The sequence below is a fragment of the Anoplopoma fimbria genome, chromosome 1, assembly GCF_027596085.1.
Source record: "Anoplopoma fimbria isolate UVic2021 breed Golden Eagle Sablefish chromosome 1, Afim_UVic_2022, whole genome shotgun sequence".
NCBI classification, from domain to species: Eukaryota; Metazoa; Chordata; class Actinopteri; order Perciformes; family Anoplopomatidae; genus Anoplopoma; species Anoplopoma fimbria.
Window position 1 is genome coordinate 19,623,467 of NC_072449.1, and position 22,143 is coordinate 19,645,609.

The window sequence follows — 22,143 nt, forward strand, 5'->3', positions numbered from 1 at the left end:
CAGGGTGAACATATGAAGGGGCCCATAAGCAAAAGGTTTACACATTTCACATGTACATGCACATGCCACATTTTTACCTTTACATGAGATTAGCCCTTATACGTACATTAACATGAATTAAGAAACCTGAGCCAGAAACAAACAATGCACCAATAACATGGTCTTTTCCATTGATTAGATAATATCATGTCTTTTTTTATTTTATTTGTGACCAGTCTCTAAGATATTGACCATCTATTAATCCATCTCTCTATCTGAAAAAGTCTGTTTATAAAATACAAAATAATCAGTGTACTACTATGATGCATGTAATGGCTGATTACCTGATTGTAAATTCTTTCTTCCACATAAAAAAAACGTGGGCATCTGGTAGTCCAAACTCAGTGAGACAGTTCTACTAAAATGATTAGTGAATTTCACTAGATTTTGTTTAACTATAGTACTTTCAGAAGACGGATATCATAGAATTAACCTATTTTATATATGCCAGGCTGTGTGGATAGATAAGGACATGAGTGCCGTTGCAATTTTACTGTTATCACCATTGTCTTTGCTGAAGAAATGTAAGACAAACCACTTTTGTTTGTATTAGTAGAGACAACTGCTACAGGAAGCCAGTGTGTAAGCAAATACAGTAGGTCAAATTCAAAGCAGGACATGATGTCATGATGTCTGAGGCTGTTTGGATTTTATGGATCATTTATGTTAAAATGACAACGCGTTTACTGGAGCACACAAATACATTGTGCAATATCAAGGCATAAGAAAGAGAAATGTGGAGCTGCAGAGTATCCTGATTCATTTTATTATTCCTAAAATGCATCTACTCACAATTCTGAATAAGATACCTTGTCATGGTGCACATCATACAAGTATTGTACACATACAAAACATCATTCTCAGGAAGGCAATGGTCAGGTGATGAGAAGTGTTTTGTTTGGGAGGAGAAGACTGTGTAAGCTGTCGTTAGCAGTTGTAAGTACTGTGAATCAGATCATGCACAATAACCTGCAGTTAGAAAAAGGCACCTGCTGTATTTCACTCCCACATTCCTTTACAAGGCATGACAAAATCACATTAAGAGCTCTGAGAGGATATCTGTCGGAAACATGAGCGCATTTTGTATCATCAATCCATCAGATCCTAAAATCAACACTGACACCTTAGGTACTTCGGATGCTACATCAATGGGCAACTTCCTCTCAAGTGCTTCCCTTTCATCTATTATACATCCTAATTATTGAATTGTAGCAGAGTACTCTACCTCTATCCCTCTGAATTTTTTGTTACAACTTCTCAGTGGTGTAAGAAAGAAACATGAGAAAACATGACCGGGGGAAAAAGAAGAAGAAAAAAACGATCGTGTGAATGAACGTGAATGCCGGTGAGATGAAACAGAAAGCTCAGGAAAATAAAGAAGAAATGGGACTTTAATTGCTTGTAATTGTCATTTTCATTTCAGCAAGCTGTATACGTCAGGAATTACACTTGTGCGTGCACACACACACACACACACACACACACACACACTTGCATACACACAGAGAAACAGTCATGAGAATGAATATGCACGTGAAAAAAATGTACATGTGCTGACACATGCATCTTTAATTGCCAGTTTTATGCTGCCATGAATAATGATGACCCCCTGTTTATCTCCTTAACAACTCACTTCCCTTTTTTCTCAGGTGAGTAGCTGTGAGGGAACTTCCCATTCCTGGTATTGGTACCTCATTTGGACTACAGCTCTCAACCATCTAAGACACTTCTTGAGTCATTTTTACATATTAAAAACAGTGAATATTTGCAAGGATGGTCACATACGACAATCAGTGTCGTTTAATCTTTCCATTTCTGACATCAGCAGCAAGAGTCTCATCCAGGAGTCATACACCTTGATTAACTTATAACCCAAACCCCAACCTCCAAACCCCCATCACTTTGATACAGTGAGAGTATAAATGTGTGATCCTCATCATTGTCTGTTTAAGTAACCTCCCTTCCCTTCCCCAGTCTCTGGAGCTCTGTTCTGCTGGGTAAGACATCTTAGTGACAGCCTGCAACTCTGGGAGCTTTTCTTCAAGTTCTTGTCCATCAATGATTACTGGGTTTTAGGTTTCGCGCCACCGGGAGTTGGGTCAGGAGGAGGGCCACCACCCTGGGCGAGTCTTTGAAAGCTGTGGAAGATTAATAGAAGAGTAGTTAGCACAACAAATGTAGGGACTGCCCCCAATACCTGCATTGTGGTTCAATACACTTATGTGCTCTTAATGTGCCACCGAGTAGTAGCAAATATCCAACAGTAACCGACACTTGATGCCACACTTTTTTACCCATGCACACTTAAAACTGCCTTACAGCACCATCAGCTGCTGTATATAATTACTTAAAGACGGAATAATAACAAATATAAACATATCCTGTCATACACTATTAAAAATACAAATTAACTATTGTATGAGCTTGAATAAAATCAGAACATTTATAACAAATGATAACAGCATAAACAATTTACAAAATAGAAATATGTGCTTGATTGATTAAAATGCATATCTACAATTGCTATATATTTATTTAAAATCCTCCTTTTATGATGATGTTGTGAAAAATGTTGTGTGGGTATTGAAACCGACTCTTAACATCCGTTGAGCACTAACTGCATCAGCAGCAAAATATCTGTATTAATGGGAACATCGTGCCAGAAGGTGGCGCCATACTCACGTGTCCTTGACGCTGTCAATGTTGGCCTGGATTTTTGCAATGAAGAGGTCCACCTGCTCCTGTGAATGACAGAAATACAGGAAAACACATGTTCATTGCTATGGAAACAAAGGACCTATTACAGTGAAAGTATAAAGTATTAATTAAGATAGTTAATACCTGGCGTTGTCTGTAGAAAAGTGGCAGAGAAAAAAGTGCAATCACACCTGGAGAATAAAGAAGAGAAAAGTAGAGAAGTTAACTTGGCAGCCATTCAGCATGTTAATAGATTCAATATTTTGAGCAGTTTCTTACTGATGATGAGCAGAGTAAGGCCATTGCACAGCTCTCCCAGGTACGTCACAAGGTAAATCAGAACCAAGAACTAAGACCAAGAGAAAGAGAAGTTAGCTAGTTAGTTTAACTCTGAACAACGCTGTGTGCATCTCTGCAGAGAGCAGTGAATCATGCTGCAGTATGACATAATCCCCCCGAATCAATTTCTCCTGGATGAAAAAAGGAAAGAGCTCTAAGTACGAGACTCCCAATATGGGTCTCTGTATTTCCAGTGCTGTGTATGGGATCCATGTTGCCCTGATATGGGACACCCCTGTCTCAGATGGAAAGAGAATCCTGCTATCCCAGGCATCTCTGCTTAGCTCCTCCCGTGTGTCATGTCACATACCGACCAGGTCAGGGTTGAGACTCTTAGGTCCTTGGGCTTAGGGGGCCCAGTCAGCTCAAACTGACTCACCGTTTACTACAAATGTGATAAGTCCGCCTGGTCACGAACTGATGCTGTTAATTACTGAAATGCCACAATTATATGAGGGATGATTGAGACTGATTGCTGGTATTTTATATAATTTATATGGACATTTCAGCTGAAGCTTATACAAATACAATATATCGCTTTTTGTTCCAATGCCACCAGTAAGGTTTACTCACTATACTGCAACAACGATGTGCAGTAAATCATGTATCAGTAGCACCTGTCCTGATTTTCAAATGTATTTTAATATATCATGGATTTCTCAGGTTTTCTTGTTTTAGCCAGGTTTTAGCCACTTCATAGAAGAAGTTTTCCCTTAAGATTTTTGCACTTGCACCGTCAACTGAAAACTAGTTTTTAAAAATATATAAAAAGGGGGAAAAAACTTTAAACACAACCATTTTTTAGAACTGTCCAGAAAGCTATAATCTATTACTTTATCTATTACAGAGATGGCATTTACAGTAAATAGATCCCATTTTAAAAAATGTATTTGACATACTATACCAATGAATGTACAGAACACTGGTTGGAAATTTGACACTTTTGCTGACCTTTTATGTGGAGAGATATGGTTTCTATTAATACCAATATTGACATGATGATTGCTGTAAATGTATACAACATTATTTTAAACCTTCTATGAGGTTTGTGCACAATGTGTGTACAGTAAATAAATATGTAACTTTATTAATTTGCACAAACATACTATTAACTATTCACTTAAGGGAAACATTCTTTATGTGGAATGTATGAAAACATGTGAAAATTGCCCTTTAATACTCCTGGCATTTCCTTTTAACATAATATTACTTGGCAATAATGAAATGTAATATAAGGAAATAGCATGTGTGTAATAGCAACACATTCATTTTGCAGATGCTTTTGTCCAATTTGGGGTTGCACTGTTTAAAAAAATGCAACAATGCGAACATGTTCATCCCGTTGATACAGAGCAATGAAGCGTACAGTGTATAAAGACTGGCTACATACTTCACGTGATGTCAGGTGATACTGACAGGCAAACCCTGAGGCTGGATAAAAAGCATAGATGAGAAAGGTCTGTCTCCTTTCATGCTGTTAGTACCAATTCAAATACATTTTTAATTTTAAAGTTTGTATTTCAAAAGGGACAGATTGCTAACCACATGATCACCAAAAATGTGTCATTGTGGCTCACAGTTTACGTCAGCCCTAATTTAGGAGTCATCAACTCTAAGCATAGTGAGATAGACAGTTGCCATGGCGATGCTGTCATTGCCAGTGATGGAGGGCGCTGGGATGATGGAGGGAGGAAGATGACAAATGGAGCCAAATAAAAGAATGCAGAGAGGGAACTGGTGTCTGGGTTAATGAGGGGGAGATTTTCTAGACGGGGTGAAGCAAATCTTTGTATGCTCTGATTATCTTAAATTGCTAGCTTAGCTCACCTTGATGGACTCCAAGAGGTTTCCAACAAAAAAGAGTCCCTTCAGAGAGTCAGCAGCAGACATAGCCAAGACGATGGCTTTCTGCATGTAGAGGTCAGCCTCCTCTCCACTGAAACTGATGTCCATGTCCAAGTATGACCTGAGAGTAAAGGAGACAACAAGAAGAGGAAATGTATGAGATAGAAGTATTAATGATCAACACAAACGTCGTCCGTTCTGTACTGTTCTTTCTTGTGATTCATATTTTTGACTGCAATCCTTGAAGCCCAAATGTAAATCCCTTTCTATCACTCCTGTCAGGCTCCAGATGTCAAAAGGCCCAAGCTTTCAATTAGCTAGGTCACCACTAGGCTTTAATAATCAATTTAGTCTATGCAGCTATAATTTCATACACAGGAAGGGGTTATCACTGAGTATTTCATTTGTCTATTTGTTATAGAAAAAGACACAACAACTGCATTAAAACACATATTTGCATTCAAGGATGCATACAATGACTCGGCATGTTTCATTTTATTACAAGACTTCAACATAAGCATGCTTATAGAAACCCCACCATTTCATAACCAGAATTGGAGCCATTATATATGATTTACTGGACGCGAGTATAGTAAACAATATGTGAATTTTAATTAAGTAGGAAATCAGCTAAATCGAAGTAAGAAGGTAGAAATGATAGGAGTGGAAAAGCTTGTGGCCAAATGAACTCAGATACCCGTTTTGGAAACCTTTATGCACTGTGACTGAATGGGGTTAATCCGGCTGAGTGTGACATTTAAAAAAAAGCTGGAGAAATGTCCACTCTCCTAAAAGAAAAAAAGAAAAGCATAGCATCTCACTTGAAGGGATGCTCTCCATCGCCCCAGTTGAGGATGTGGAGGACTTGATAGTAGATGCGCACTGAGATAGTGAAGCAAATGACAGCCATGGAGGCTGTGGAGAGCACCGTGATGATGCTGAGCTGGAACAGGGACAGCAGGCCGACCACTAACCCTGTCAGGATCATGCCTGTTCGCTCCGTGTCCTTCCAGAAGATCAGGTCCATCACTGAAAGACAAGGTGAGTGGAGGGAGGAAAAGGAAGAGGAAGAGAAAAGAAAGGTTATGAAAATAGAGAGTGATAGTGATGTAAAAAACGTAAAGGTGGCTGACAGAATAGACATTTGATTTTGAATTAATGAATTTGAACATATAAAATGTTTTAGATGTAGCAGCCATTCAGACGTCCCCTACCATTCTAGAGAATTATCTACATACTGTTGGAACTTTACCAACCACCAAAATAACTGCATTGTTCCTGGTTTTAATAGAGGAGCTGCAGCAACATCACCCAGCCTCCAGCCCTTAGGCCCACCAAGAGCTCTTTTGGGGAGGAGGAAGAGCGGCAGGAAGATATTGTATTTCTGACATAGGGATAGGAAGGGGAAGAGAGGCCAGGGAAGTGGAAGGGTGGGCATGAGGCAGAGAGGGACTTCCAGCCTCAAGCATGAGCAGTGGTGTACAGTAACGAAGTAGAAATACTTCGTTACTGTACTTAAGTCGTTTTTTTTTATATCTGTACTTTACTTTACTATTTATATTTCTGTTGACTTTCACTTTTACTTCACTACATTTTGCAAAGAAAACTGATACTTTGACTCCGATACATTTCCCCTGAAACCTTCGTTACTCGCTACAAAATCAAATCTATCTTTAGAAAAAAAATGAATCATGAGACCAACGTCGGGGACTGTGGTGGAACACAGACTGCAAGCAAGCAGGTTCGGCGAATCAGTGGTCCTAGCTTGCTTACTTTTGATACTTAAGTACAGTAAATATTAGATACTTTAAGACTTTTACTCAAGTAGTATTCTAATAGGTGACTTTCACTTTTACTGGAGTCATTTTCCAGTAAGGTATCTTTACTTTTACTCAAGTATGGCTTTTGGGTACTTTATACACCACTGAGCATGAGAGAATACTCACTGCAGCAAAGAAGACGCCAGGCTCTGGCTCGGGGCTAAATTTAGCCCTCAGATGAAAGAGGGAAGCAAGCGGTTAAGGAGAGTTTAAATGCAGCCTTTCACAGCACCTGCTGACAGACGTCAGGCCATCCGCAGCGCTTTTTCTCTCTACACCCTGTTGGTGTTCCTCTGTCACCCGGCAACAGCTGCCTTGGAGACCGAGGCGTCCAGAGTCATGCTTCACAAGAGTCGGTATATTCAGTGGAATACGTGATTTCACCTGCCCCATTTTTCGCTTTACATAACATAACCTCATGAACCTTTATGAAGGACTATGCTGCATTACAAAAAGTGTTTTTTCAGTGTTGTGTAATTAAAGGGTATGTTGAATGGTGCAGCACTGTCAGACAGGCATAGCTTGTTGTGCTTATCATTCAGTGAAATTAATAAGCATCATTGAACACAATTAATACCCATGACGCCCCTGGCACACACCTGTCCAAAGCGTTTGTTTGTGCTGCTGTCATTCTGGGACAAGGTTTCGTAGCATATGATGTTCATAAGAACATTAGAAAGAAACCAACACTGGAGTACTGAGAGCATCTAATCTATGGTCAGTATCGACGCTAAAAAAATAGGGCACATAGAAGAACCTGCTATGTTTCAAAACATGAGCTTTGTAAATATGCTTTCTTGCAGAGAGTAAGATGCGAAGATTGCTGCAACTCTCATAACTGTTTGCTAAATATACAGTTACTAGGTTAGCTTAGCATAGCGTAAAGACTAGAAACAGGGGGAAACAGTTAGTTAGTAATTGGTACGGATACTGATATCAGATATTGGTGCAATAATAACTCAAATAGCTGGATAAAGTATCAGTGACAATACGTTGATCTTTTATGTGATACCATTATTCTAATAAATAACAATTCAGTAAATTTATATCCATGTATTATTCCTTGTTACACTTTGTTTTACAAAGCAATGTTTAAGTCAAACCTATGTTGCCTTACACATAAAAGAATGATCCCAGTCTCTTCCACACAGTGAGGCGCTGAGCTTATTAACACTGGTATCTGATCAATACTCGGTATTGGCTGATAGCCAAAGCTCAGGTATCAGTATCGAGACTGAAATAGTCTGATCAGTGCATCCCTCTCATAAACTGCAGTCATCTATAACTTGTGGGAGAAAACACGCATTTTATATTCCCTAACACTTATGTATTGGTACCATTATGGGGGGTTTCATACCTTCTGTTTCCTTTTATTGGCGTTTATACATTACCTCAAATAAACCTGTTGTGCTAACATTAATGTACATATCAGCAGATGCAAGAATACAGCAAATTACCTATACACTTAGTAATCAGCAAGAAGTAATTACCACAAAAAAAACCCAATCCAAACCAGCAGAAATCAATCAATCAAAAAGCAAATCAACCATTGAGAACATAAATCACATGGTCTATGTATACTTTATCTCATTTAAACATAAACATCTAATTTTTTTGACCGAGTTCATATCAGCTCCATCACATGTCTCCAGGAAATCTCGTAGTACTGCAGTGTGAAAAGCCTCTTCTTGTGCCAGCTCTTCAAAGGAAACACTAAAACATAAGAGAACCCAGCTGGCAACGTTTACTATCTGCCAAAAGCATACCATGACTAGCCAGTTTACACTAATTTGAATAACTGTTGCTAATTAAATGACGGCTACTGATACGGAGACTACCCTACATCTGAACAGCTCATCATTTCAAAGACACCTCTAGCTGATGCATGCTGCCGTCTCCAGAGACTCTGCTGGTAAGTACGCTCAATTCTCACCTTCAGTCCCCTGATGGTCCTGCCTTCTCACCGCAACACCAAAGTCACAAAGCTTAACAGTCCACTTCAAAAGAATAGAAGTGGTACTTTCCACCGCTTCACACTTAAATCGAAAGCTATCCTCTGCCTTCTCTCTGAAATAAAACACGACTCTTTGCAGAAGCTGAACAGTGTCAGCTAAACAGTGTAAGCAAATACCTCAACATTGACTACACAGGTGTCTGAAAGTATCCTCTTTTCATTTCATGTCCTCACCTTTACTGGCCATATTGGTTGCCGCTCCAGTGTTTCCCCCTCACACTCTCTGTCCCTCTCTATGTCCGGCTATTCTCCCCCTCAACCCTCTGAGCTGTTTTTGGCCACCCCCTGCTCGCTCAGCAGTCCAAAGGCCTGACAGCCCAAAATAATCTTGTTCGCAGCACCGCCCACCCCATCAAGACTCCAAGAGCTTCACACAAAAAGAGATGATTCACGACTATCACACAGCACTAAATAAATCTGATAAATCACTAGATGTTCTTCCTTAATGCAAACAGTTATTATGAAGCATACCAAATTCAAGAATTTCCTTTTATATCTGATAGAGTTATGCAGAGTTGTGCTTATATGCATGTGCCATCTAATTCCTGAAACAGGAGAACCAGGGTTTATTTTCTGTTCTGTCACCAAGCCAAACCTTTCTGTGTCACCACTCCTGATAATAAATTGATGAGGAGTTCACTTTTCCTAGTTAAAAACTGTAAATGCTGTTGAAAATAAAGCTTTTTTTATTGTAAAAAAACTCCAAAGAGAAGGTCTGTATGCTTGGCAACAAATACCCTGATATTTGAACAGAATTGCTATTTTGTTTCATTGTGTTATTCATGAATTATTTGAATTGCTGATAAATTTGGAGAAACCAGGCTGACAATTTATACCTCTTTTGATCTGTGGATATGCACAAGACTTACTCATTTGATCTGTTTACCTAGACATTAAGGCATTAATATTTGGTTAACTACTGATTTAATTTGGGTTTGACGATATGATACCAATGGCTTTCCAAACCTTACATTTTGATCAACAAAACAGATTTTCTGCATTTAATAAAAGAAGCTTTTCACATGTTAAATGTTAAAATACATTTAGCTGTGCAATAACGCCACCAAAATAAGATGCTTTCTAAAATTGGCCAGCTTTTGGTATTACTGGTTGCTATAACACATTTCAGTTGCCAAAAAAGCATTTAGGTTTGATATGCAGCCCCCAAAACAAGTAATAAAACCAGAAGAGATATTATGTTCCAATAGATGCATCATGTATGCTATTTATTTACAGGAAACCCTAAACTCTGTCATCAGCTGGACAACACATTCATCAACGGCCTGAGGATTTACTGAACCCCCACATCCACCAAAATAAGACTGAGCTCCACTCTAACTGACCGTCCACTTAAAATGCCATCAAGCTGGAAGACAGGATGTTATCTCTTGCTCACTCGTTCTTCCTTTGTGGGTCTCAAACACTCCTGAAGTCACAACAAACTCCCACAGTACTGCATATAAAGAAACTGCACACACATACACCTGTCTCTTTTTCTGTGTGTCAAACAGTGATACATTCTGACATCAGCGTGAGTGAGTCCAAAAAGTAAGCCAATGCCAAGAATGCTTCCCCACAATAAGCCAATAATTCCTGAAATCCCAGGAGAGGGTTACTATGGCGACTCAATGAACTGGCAGGACTTCCTGGAAGGGGGGGCGTTTATCTTTGTCTGCCGGCTCTCTCGATGCTCCATGCTGAAAGCGAAATAGGATATTCTCCTCATTTAAAGTATTGATGAATGGATCTTGCTCAGCAACAAGACAAAGGCAGAGAGACAGCAGTCAGAAAAATGAGAACATTTAAAGATACAGATGTGAATCTTGTACCTGCTATGTGAGTGCATACTGTCGGGTCCTTCAATAGGTTAAATGCTGAAAACCAGTGATCGCTGACCAGCTGTTCCTGAGAGTTTCGACCAATGGCAGCTGGCGACGAGGATGCCGGGCCTCTGGGTCGCACAGATGTGAGCAGCTTGACTGAAATGGTTTCCCTGGTGACGGGAGACTCTGGCTCGGGGGACGGAGAGGCCGATGCTGCCGGGAAACAAAAGATGATGTCACTATCGTGATGTCATCACCGCTGACTTGCTGTACATGCTACTGACTAAATTACATTTAGAAGCCACGGTGTGCCACAGTTTTTGAACTGCAACATTTGTGTTGAAGTTCCAGATTTAGGTCAAGCCATTTCTCATCTTTTTCAATATTTACAACTTTCAGGAAATAGAAATCTGGAAAATTGAATCAGTATTAAGTTATTATTAACTATCTAAATGTCCGCTGCAAGAGCCTGAGAGTTTAAGGCTGGTTTATAATTTTATTAAACTAGATATGGCTGTGGAGTAATTTAAATAGGAAACTAACCAAAAGAGGACTGCTTATACATGTATACATTTAAAAAAATCACATTTCCTATGCATGCTTTGTTACAGTTTCATTGTCTGTTCTGCCTGGTGTAGAACAGGCTACTTAAGAATAGGAAAATACTGATGACTTGAGACCTAAATATTTACAGCATTTGTCAATGAAAAATCATAAAATGCATCAAGGTCCTTTGCCAAATGGAGACCACCATTCACCATGTAGTCATGTGTCATCATGCCACATCACATCAAGTCCCCCTTAAGAAAGGACATTTACAATCATCATAAGTCAACCTATATAATCAGCTTCTGGCATATCATGGCTTGACATTAGGCAAAATTTGGAACAACTATAGACCATCTAGCAATGGGATGACACCAGCTGTGACGCCAATTTTGCACAGGCCCAAAAAGTAGGGGTGCCAATGTTGCCTTCCTCACTTCCTATGCCCTACTTCCGGTGCCTGGACCATACCCATCTTCACAATTAAGCCTTCATTTTGATCTCAACTACACACCTGTAAAGTTCTGTGAATGATTTGCACAGTTGTAAAACTATCGCGTTGACAAAATCTGACTTCAGACAGACAGACTCACATATACTATAAACACCCGGAAATTTACTCAAAACCACCTCTATGTTGTTTTTTCCAGGACCACATGTTGCCATGATGACCACACAAAGATTCACAAGGTGAATACCTGCCACTTGTTATAGTGGATGATAAAAATGCATCTTTGTGTTGGGCCATCATGAGCATTCCCAGATACTGCATCTTCAAGTATTCCACCATACAGAATAAAACAACCTCTTCACACATTCCTCCTGTTTCTCACCATGAAGTATCTGTGAGGGGCTCTGATGTTGGGAAGACAGGGTATCCTGGGCAATCTGGGTCAGACTTCTCAGAGACTCCTGACTTTGCATTTCTGCGTCTCCACCCTGAGTTTCTGGATCCAGACTTTGGGGCAAGGGTTGGATTGTAATAGTCTCAGTAGGTCTGTGCTGCTCACTGCTCACAGCTGCGGTTGCCGTCCTCTCCTCCACCCTCTCCTGCTCTCTGCTTTCTGATTCGTCCTCTCGGCTGAGGAAGGCTTGAGGGTCCCAGTCTACATCGGCCGAGTCCAATAATGTTTCCAGGGTGTCCGTGCGGATAAAAGTAGTGCGACTCCCCCGAGAGCTGCCCCTGCGTCTGTCCCGGAGGTGTCTTGAGGATCCGACTGCTTCGGCCTCAGCGATGGCGATGTATGAGAAGGTCAGCTCTAAGGAGCTCTGTCGAGGCGTGCCCCAGATGGACGGGGATGAAGCCAGTAACTCATCATCATCTGGATCTCCATCGCCCTCCTCCTCATCGTCAGACCACTCCCTGGCTGTTTGCAGCTCGCACGTCTCAGACTCCTCATTTCCGCCTGAATGGAGACAAAAATGTAATATATATATGTGGTCACACCTGTTTAATCAATTGTAGATGCTGCTGCTAACACTGTGTGGTACAGTGGCATACAAGGAGAGAGATTTAACTTTTAATAAATAGATATGTCAGATGAAAGCAGCCAGGGAAAAATGTGTGACATCTAAAGTGAATGAAACCCTCTTTGATAAGAAAATAGAAATCCCTCCTTTCAAAACTTAACAATGCTCTAAAAATACTTCTGTGTTTACCCAAGTGAGTGTTTTAGAGGTGAGAGATGTATTCCTCTTATGTTAAGTTCAAAAGAAAGGCTTCAGGAAGCAGGGATCTCTTTGTTTTGTAAGTATTGTGAGACAGAATTTGTGTCACATGTTTGCTTCGTACCATCCGTGCATGGAGGCGTTGAGTCTGGTGTGGACGCCACAGAGCCATATTCCTCTGGAAGAAAACAGACATAATTTTGCATAAATCTGCTAGCAAAAAAAATGTCAGAAAAATGAATGTGTTGTTGCTGCTTTTACAAGCTCTAAACCTATTTCTTCACCATCACATCACATTCATCTTACTAGTATGCATCTCAAAACATTTAAAGCAGGAGTACTGACGGTAAATGATAAATAACATTTGGGCCCTGATATACACTGCGGTACCTTGTTTTAAATAAATTTGTTATGTTATAGCAGAAAACTGTCCTTTATGTGATTGAAGAAGACAACCGTACACTCCTCATACTGTAGCATTCTGTAGGTCAGTATGTAGGCCTTCACTACATTAGATAGCCAGCATGCCATTAGCTAAAATATCAACCGAGGCTGAGCAAAGAATGCAGCATATTCTCTTTGCACCTGTAAAAAAACATGCAAATAATCATAAACAACTTGAATGTATTTGTAGAGAATATCAGGTGAATATTGGGACAAAAAGATACAAATAAAAAGCAGATATGAAAAAACAACAGAGGCTTTAAGGGGAGAAATAACTTTGAATTATTTTATTCTTCCTGCCTGCATAGCCTTCTCGTACACAATCACCTAAACATCTGCAAATCAATGGGAGGCAACGACAACAGAATTGGTCACCCTCTGCACTGCATCCATCCATTCAGCCATGTGTTTATCAAAAGCAGGAGAGAGGAATGGAGAGTGGGCAGGGAGGGGAGGGGGAGCTGAGCTAACACGATGCTTACAGCAGTTAGCAGGAAAAGATGCTGCACTGGAATATATATTTATATAACGATGACATAGTGGGATGAACATAAGCAGACCTCCCACACGGACACACAGAAGGAAACAGCAGAACAAAAGCAGACTCACGGCAGTGGGAGAATCCTAAAACCTGGCCCATACTCCATCAAGGCATCGCTGGGCCCATCCAGTCTGGAAGCCCCCCCCCCCCCCCCCCCGCCCCTTCCTCTGCTGCCGGCACTCACGTCCTGTGGATATACTCTCCCTCTCTTCCTCCTCCTCCTCCTCCTCCCTCTGTTTCTTGGTCTTCTGTTGAGCAGCTTCCTCACTCTCCTTTCCTCCCGCTGTCACTCAGCAGCCCCGCCCTGCCTGCCTGCCTGCCTCCCTCCACCATCCTCTCTTCGTCTCCTCTTGCATCTTTAGGACTGCAGCTGTAGTAATGTGTGCTACAGCAAAAAGGAGGAGAAGCAAGAGTGTGTCCCTCCGTCTGTCCGAGTCTGCTGTCCTCACCCATTCATAGCTTATCTGTGCCTCTGTTCCTGGTCATGTGATTTCATCTCAGCATCTTATAGGGGCAGGCTGCAAGAGAAGGAGTAACAAGTCATTAATAATGTATAACATGAGCATACAAATCATACACAGGGAAGGAATCATTTGAAGATTGGGCAGGACATGCTAAAGCCCCAGACAGGTTCATAGCTTACCAGCATGTAAGGTTTATCAGCTTTACTAGGTTTTATTAAGATATATCATATTCCAATTTCACATGCAAGAAATATTAGCGTTTCACAAATAAATGGCTAACCACAGCTAAATTATATCATACAAGCTGGAGTATAAATAATGTACAGACTCAATTACAGTAAAAGCTTTTTTTACAATGGGAAGTGAGGCATGTGCAATAGTGAACAGTAGGGGGCAGCAGTGTGTGGCTGTGACTGAAGCTGCTGCAGACTGTTTTGATCATTATTAATGGAAAGAGTGGTTAGAGTGGCAAATTAAAGAGTTGCAGGAAAATGTGTATGTGTGGAATTTTAATTATAATTTATACATCATTTCATTTTGGTTTGGCGTTAAAGACATTAATAACAAATTCAGCACAAGATGGTTAAAGCAAGACAAATCATTAACATGCATCTTCGCTCAGTTCAATACATTCAGAGGTTTTGCTGCTAAAGCTTTACTTGATCGTGTAGGACCTGTAGCTTTATATGGCTAAAGGCAGGGTTAGTAATATTCTTCAAAAACATTTTTCAGAGTTTGGTTGAAATTCTAAATGCATCCTGACAGCAAAAAATGTATCAAATGCTCTGACATAAATTAAAAAACAATCGGCTGAACACTGTAATAAGCCTGTCCAATAATTGAATTCCGCCCGAGTGAAGTTCTGATGGAACTGATTCTCAGTGTTGTAGACTTGGCAACTTTCTTACTAGATTTAGCAAGTTTTGGAGCTAGTTCTGAAAACTATTTTCATTGGAAAAGACTTGGCAACACAGGGCTGTGTTTTTCGGTTTGCTAATTTTAAAATCTTGCTAGTTTCTCATGATAACCAACCCTAGCTGATGTTAGCTAATGTTTGCAAGCTTAAGATAGATATTGCTCTATTACTGACATTATTAAGTCATTTATATGAAAAATAAAAATTAATTAAAGTGGATTGACTTAGTAGGTTCATGGAAGACATGGTTTGACTTTTGAGAAGCAAGATTTCCCTACCCATGCCAGTGATGTGAGATAGACACTGATGTGAGGTATTACCATGTTCAAAACTGCTGTGTGAATCATGTTGAATGAAGACACTCACAGGGAACTCTGCTTCCCGTTTAAGTAAAGGTAAACAAATGCCCGTCACCTGGAACATTGCCAGTAGAGACCAACATCTCATAGTCTCATAGTAATCACATAGTCCTACTTAAAGCTGTAAAGAACAAAGTATCACATATAGTCCTTAACGCTGGTAAACCTCAAGCGTTCCTTCATGTAAACCAGGTCAGGAGCTCCAAATAAACAGCAGATAATGAGATTAAGACACATAGCTGTCATGCAGTGACAAAATGGAATCAGCAAGTCACATACAGGACAGGGTAGGGCTCAAATTATAGAAAGATTATCATTTAACATGGAGAATTAGCTGCAATGTAACCTTTTATTCTGTTTTTATTCTATTTCTTCAATATTGACATGTTTTTATCTACTAACTTAAGTCCTATTTCAATATATTTTTTTAATATTGCCTTGTGTTTACTCATTTTGAAAGATCTTTGAATCACTGAAGTTGAGCCCAAAGATATATAAAAGTTGGTTAAACCCACTAATCTCACTAAGTGATAGCCCAGCATCATGGAAAAGTGTTCAAATATTAAAAAAATTCTGATCAATTTATGGAATTCTTGTCCACGTTGGCTTAAAAGTTGCATTTCAAAGTGTTCTCCTGACATTGGAAACACTGGTCAAAATTAAGAATTAAGATGAAATTAAAGTATTAGTGCATATTTTAACTCAATATACCCTGAGTTCTGCCATAAAGTAAAAAAAATCCAAACCTCTGAAACAGAATCACATGTGTGGTATTGTTCAGTCAATCTACTGTGATTGTCCCTCACTAAGACACATTATAAATATATAGTTATTTTGATTGATAAGTTCTTGGATCAGGACATAAAAATCTCAATACAGACATGCAACCGATCATGGGTTCCCTCTGTACTGTTGTAAAATGTCTTGCTCATAGAGTGATCCATGTAATACTGTGTACAGAAACAGGTCACCTGGGTTGCCTTGAAGGCCAGGTGATTACACAGCAGCAGTACAGAGACAGAGGGAGGGAAAGAAGCAGTAGGTGGGGGCAGAGCAGAGGGATAAATCAACAGAAATAGATAGACCAATAGAAGAGCAGGGCTGATACAGGATGGGTAAAAAGGAGAAGGAGGGAAGACATAGAAATAGAAACAGTGAGACAGAGAGAGGAAGGCATCTGATGGTCCTATTGTCAAATAATAAAAGTACAGAAGAAGGATTATCTACCAGCAGGCTAAGGGATGTTTTTTAAGTTTCTCATTTAACAATTATTCTTATTTGAAATCACCTTTTGTTTACCTGCTTGGGGAGCCACAGCTAAACCTTTGCGCTGGACCTGCTGCGGAAAACACAGGGCCGGAGGAGGGGCACCAGGAGGACCCGGGCTGCTGTCAGGTCGAGCAAGAAGCTTGAGCACAGGCTCCGAGGAGTGATGAAGACAGCCAGGCGGGCCAGCAACGTGGAGGTACCCTCCTTCCTCCGCCAGCTGGCCAAAGAGACAGAAAAGATGGTCACCTTCTTTTTTAAAGGGGGCCCCAAGGAAACCGAATGTGGGGAGGAGGACAGTTTGGATGACGACGACTCAATGCCGAGCCCCTACCTGGATCGTCCCATCTTGGAGAAGCACGTGTTAGAGGGGGGTTCTCAGTCCGGGGTGAACTACGCTGTGGCGAGCATGCAGGGCTGGAGGTCTCAGATGGAGGATGCCCACACCTGCATGCCCCAGCTGAAAGATGAGCTGACGGACTGGGGATACTTTGCTGTTTTTGATGGACATGCAGGCACCACAGTGGCACAGTACTGCTCCAGAAACCTGCTGGATCACATCCTGGCAACAGGTACAGAACAATTAGTGACTAATTGGATGAATCTCATAATTCCATTAGTTCAATTGATTAATTTAGGAGGGATGCACTTCCAATATGACATCTAGCTCTTGCTCACACACAGTTTTAATGCTCTTACTGTTGGCGCTTTACACCTCAGAATCTGCCAAACAAATGTCACGTGAGGTAGAACCAGTTTGGCATGTCAAACGTTTGAATGAAGTCTAATAGACTGAAAACACACTGAATTTGCAAACAAGACTTATATGTATTGCACTCAAAATGAAGAACTATACTGGATACCTAAAACATTTGCACAAACAAATCCTTCGAGGACACTGTTTTAAGCATATAAATATACATATTTTAGGAACACAAACTTCATTAAAATAGCTAAATAAGAACAGCAGATTTATAAATCAAACACATTACAATTTATCAACAGTACTCAAAGCTAATAAAAATCCCATACAAAAAAATGGGTGTCAATATTCTGGATATTGTGGTATTTTTCTTTTCATAGAAGCAGGTTCAGGGATCAAAACAAAACAAAGCTTTCACTTTCATTCAGATGTTAATTTATACTTTTAGCGCTGTGAAGTGATTAGTTAGCCATATGAGAGAAAATCAAAAATCATCATTACATTAAATGCTCTATAGCTCTTGATACTGTTAACTATGATGGCCCGGGACACTCTTGAAGCAAAGCCAATTTTAGCTTACACCGTTGTGTCACCCATGTTATTGCACAACCACACAGATGATGTCTCCTCTGCTGTGTGTTGGCCTCTAAACAAACAACATGGCAGAGCTAGTATGGTGTGAATGTATCTTGAAACCAGATGTTTCCCCCTCATTTCCCACAGGTGGGGTCAAAGCAACCGAGGACCCCGAGCAGGTGAAGGAGGGGATCCGTGAAGGCTTCTTGGACATTGATCGCCACATGCACAAACTGGCCTGCCAGGACAACTGGGACCACAGTGGCACCACTGCAGCAGCTATCATGATGTCACCACGCTACATTTACTTTATCAACTGTGGGGACTCGCGCACCCTGCTCTGCCATAACGGCCAGGTCGTCTTCTACACGGAGGACCACAAGCCGTTCAACCCCAGAGAAAAGGAGCGCATCCAGAACGCTGGAGGCTCTGTGACCCTGCAGAGAGTCAACGGCTCCCTGGCCGTTTCCAGAGCACTGGGGGACTTTGACTTCAAGCAGGTGGACTGGAGGCCGCAGACAGAGCAGCTAGTGTCGCCGGAGCCAGAAGTGTATGAGCTGGAGAGGACGCCCGCAGACGAGTTCCTAATTCTAGCATGTGACGGTGTGTGGGACGCCATTGGTAATGAGGAACTGTGTGCCTTTGTGCGCAGCCGTCTGCAGGTGTGTGATGACCTGAGGGAGATTTGCACCCAAGTCATTGACCTCTGTCTGTATAAGGTGAGACGTCAACATCACAACAGTAAACAAACAAGGTGCATGACACAAAAGGAAAGGCAAAATGAAAACTTCAGATTTAGATTCCAGGAAAGAAGAATAGCCGGAATGGTAATCAGATTGGAATATTATGTTAGAGTTTAAAGAAAAAATGAAATGAAAAAAAAAGAGAGGAAGAAGTTGATCTGCCACGGCCATGACTAGGGTTAGGTATTATATGTTGCTTTTTAATACATTTTAGGATTTGATACCTGGGTTCAGTGCCAACAGCGCAACTAAACTTTTTTTTTTACTTTACTGACAAGTATACGCATATGAGAAAGCAAGCTCATTATTGATCAGGGAAACAGTATTTTGACAAAACCCATTACAATCATGATATAATGAAAAGCTCCAGAGCAGCAACTAAATGGATTTTGTGGTGGGATTGTTGAAGTAAACACCTGTTTGGAACAAATATCCTTATTAAAATGCCATAGAAGAAGCCAGAGTCAATATAAACATTGCCTGAATTTAAAATAAAATGGTTTGAAATTGGATTAAAATCAAGAACTGTAAAGAAGAAAGGTAAAGCTCACTATCACAAGTATTGAGGTTCAATAACCAGCCCTAACTTTGACACAGCTGGTGGCAGGGTGAACGAAGCCATTCAATTTATGTCTCAAACGTTCATGTGAATTATACGCTCTGTGTCAATCTGCTCTACTTTTGAATTGATACAATTCCCTGTGATTATTTTTTGGACATATATATAAATTGTGTTTCCACAAAGTGTCTTATTAACCATAAAATCTTATTTTCTACATGTGGGTCTCATCTGTCAGAGATTAGACTGCAAAATAGAATTGAAAATAAACTGAATCTACTAAATTACCCAACACTTATGTACATATACACTAGAAGTATAAACTCATTGGAATTCACTGAGGACAGGGTCTCTATGAGGAGATCTTGTTATGTAAGTAGACTTCTCCTGAAGGTCTTCTTAATACCTCTTAATAACTGCATGTACGAACACTGATGAGCTCTTAGCCTGCCCTATAAATAGCTGTATTAAGGCATTCTGGGACATGGGATAGGAGGGAAGAGATGCTACACATGGCTCGGATTAGGACTGAATGTGAGTGTGTTGCAGCTCAGTGTTACGTCTTTATACACGCCGGCTCAGAGGTTTTATCCTGGCCGTAACAGGCTGCTGCTTTTTACACCTAAAAAGGCTTACAGCACAGTGCATGATCCAGTAGACGCTGAGCCTAACACCTCGTATCTCTGACGTCTTAACAACAGGCTGGTGGTTATAAAACTCTGCAGCATAGTAAATTCGTAGTAGTTTGGCATTTCTGACCTGCAATTTTCAGTTATTAATTGGCCTTCATATAAACAGGTACATTTTTTTTTTAACACCACAGACCAAAGTTATGTGATTGCAACTCAGCAATATCATTATCCTCTATAAATACATAACTGTAACATCATAGGCAATTGATATCGTTAGCAAAACCCAAAATATATCTCCATAAATCTGTCACCTGCTATTTCACCTGTCAACAGGTCTATTTCAAGTTATTTCAAGTGGTGGAGGACTGTACTGCATTCAAACTTTTGCAGAGCATTATCAGTATAATTGACTTGCAAAAGTAAAAGAAACCGCTGTGCAAGCAAGAGGCCCTGTACAAGATAATTATATGTAATATTGTTGGATTAAAATAGCTGATTTAACAAATATGAAGCAGTTACATAATTCAACACTTAGTTGAGGTGGAGCATATCTAAACTCTGTATATTTTTTACACAGTTAAATATATTGTATAACAAGGCCCAATGTGTAATTCATATGCTCATTATAGTTAATTTAAAATCATAATTAGTAAATCAGTGCCAATGGTTGTTAAATTCCTTCAAATTGTAGTTCCCTTCCACCACTACCACTACTTAATTAATTAAAACTCAAGTTGTAGTGCTTCATATTAAACTTCTCTGCTATTTCTGTCTCCCTCTGTAGGGGAGCTTGGATAACATGAGCATCATCATCGTCTGCTTCCCCGGTGCCCCCCAGGTGTCACAAGAGGCACTGCAGCAGGAGGCAGAGCTGGAGAAACAGATTGATTTGAAAGTGGAAGGTGAGTCAATCAAACCCCCTAAAACAAAACCCTCTACACTTTAAACTGCTGTTAGCTCCTTTATTTATAACTCTACTGTTTTGACAATCTCCCTTCACAGAAATTATACAGCTGATGAGGTCCAGAGATGAGGACCCGGACCTTTTGTATGTAATCAAATTCCTGGCTGCTGAAGAGATGCCAGGGCTCCCACCAGGAGGAGGCATCACCAGCAAGTCAGTGCCGCCCACCCCAAACTGAACACATTCAATTTTTTTAGAGACTCAAAACACAAATCTTTCTAACATAATGACGCTGTTTTCCTCTTTGCAGGCGAGACTGTATAATCTCTTCATATCAGAAACACATCATGACTGTCAAATCTCAGGAGCCTATGGTAAGACATACCAGTCACATGACGTTACATTTGGACGTAATTAGATGAAGGTAATTTAAACAATATCAGCCGTTATCTCCCAATAATGTGCCTAATTTCCAATTTTCTAAGGCTGCTCCAAATAAGTTTTTCATTATTGATTTTGTCTATTGCTTTTTCAGTTAACTGTTTAATCATTTTGTCCATAAAACTAGTAAACAACAACTAAAAACTAATTAAAACTGTTATGAGCCCAAGTCTTTTGAGTTATTGCAAAAATAATTGACTGATTATTGGTAATTAAAATAATTGTTAGGAATAATGACAATAATGGTAAAAACTAAAGAACTTATTCAATGATTTCTCTTGAAACAAAATGAACCGCAAGTCATGAACTTGGATTTTTAAAAGCACTTTCTGCTCTTTGTAAGTAACCAAGTAATGTCTACAATGCAGATATTTAATGTTGGTGACTTTACTGTCTTGTGACGTTTCAGGACATGGAAGGATCGGAGGAGGACTCAAACTAAGCCGTTTCCATGGAAACAAAATATCACCTGCATCCCCATCTCCATGTAGACCAGCTCAACTTCACATTTAAGATGTGCACTAAACTAACCAGTTCTTTGTGTGTAATATATTTATCTTTGAGCATTTTCTTTCAGGCCAGTTAAAGTGGAATTTAAATCAAACAACCAATGTGTTAGCTGTTTTTTTGTAATATATGCACAATACTTTAATTTATTGAGGTAGTATTTATCAATATGTAACCACATAGTGCCTGGGAAGACACTGATCTATCTGCACAAGATTCTGGTTAAGGCAGCTATTTTTAAATGATTGTCTGATATTGTAAACAAACTATATTTTGTTGATTTAATTATCTGACCTA

At 40.0% G+C, this 22,143-nt stretch overlaps 2 protein-coding genes across 4 annotated transcripts; one reads left to right on the plus strand and one right to left on the minus strand.

Moving 5' to 3' along the window:
• Positions 1-914: 914 nt before the first annotated feature.
• rtn2a (reticulon 2a) lies at positions 915-16,899 on the minus strand. Of its 3 annotated transcripts, XM_054600598.1 has the most exons (11): positions 16,815-16,899; positions 14,226-14,294; positions 12,916-12,969; positions 11,957-12,529; positions 10,584-10,790; positions 5,742-5,949; positions 4,903-5,041; positions 3,016-3,085; positions 2,881-2,927; positions 2,722-2,780; positions 915-2,177 (listed from the first exon to the last, which is right to left on the minus strand). In XM_054600598.1, exons 2-11 carry the CDS (start codon positions 14,227-14,229, stop codon positions 2,102-2,104), a joined length of 1,437 nt encoding a protein of 478 aa, XP_054456573.1. In that variant the 5' UTR covers positions 14,230-14,294; positions 16,815-16,899; the 3' UTR covers positions 915-2,101. The 3 variants fall into 3 exon arrangements, with proteins under 3 accessions (XP_054456573.1, XP_054456588.1, XP_054456581.1); XM_054600613.1 differs by lacking the exons at positions 10,584-10,790; positions 11,957-12,529; positions 12,916-12,969; positions 14,226-14,294; positions 16,815-16,899 and adding an exon at positions 8,929-9,007; XM_054600606.1 differs by lacking the exons at positions 915-2,177; positions 2,722-2,780; positions 2,881-2,927; ... (1 more) ...; positions 4,903-5,041; positions 5,742-5,949 and adding an exon at positions 9,959-10,451.
• A 45-nt stretch (positions 16,900-16,944) lies between these two features.
• On the plus strand, positions 16,945-21,812 carry ppm1na (protein phosphatase, Mg2+/Mn2+ dependent, 1Na (putative)). Its single transcript, XM_054600624.1, has 6 exons — positions 16,945-17,353; positions 18,208-18,779; positions 20,779-20,896; positions 20,997-21,111; positions 21,209-21,272; positions 21,749-21,812. Exons 1-6 carry the CDS (start codon positions 16,948-16,950, stop codon positions 21,779-21,781), a joined length of 1,308 nt encoding a protein of 435 aa, XP_054456599.1. The 5' UTR covers positions 16,945-16,947; the 3' UTR covers positions 21,782-21,812.
• The last annotated feature ends 331 nt before the right edge of the window (positions 21,813-22,143 follow it).

Coding starts and splice junctions, on each gene's coding strand:
- rtn2a (XM_054600598.1), bottom strand. Junction 5,950..10,583: donor AGTATGCACTCACATAGCAG/GTACAAGATTCA, acceptor CTTGTCTTTCAG/TGATGGACCTGATCTTCTGG. Junction 2,178..2,721: donor ATTGACAGCGTCAAGGACAC/GTGAGTATGGCG, acceptor AATCTTCCACAG/CTTTCAAAGACTCGCCCAGG.
- ppm1na (XM_054600624.1), top strand. CDS start 16,948: ATGAAGACAGCCAGGCGGGCCAGCAACGTGGAGGTACCCTCCTTCCTC. Junction 17,354..18,207: donor GGATCACATCCTGGCAACAG/GTACAGAACAAT, acceptor CATTTCCCACAG/GTGGGGTCAAAGCAACCGAG. Junction 21,112..21,208: donor GGAGGAGGCATCACCAGCAA/GTCAGTGCCGCC, acceptor TCCTCTTTGCAG/GCGAGACTGTATAATCTCTT.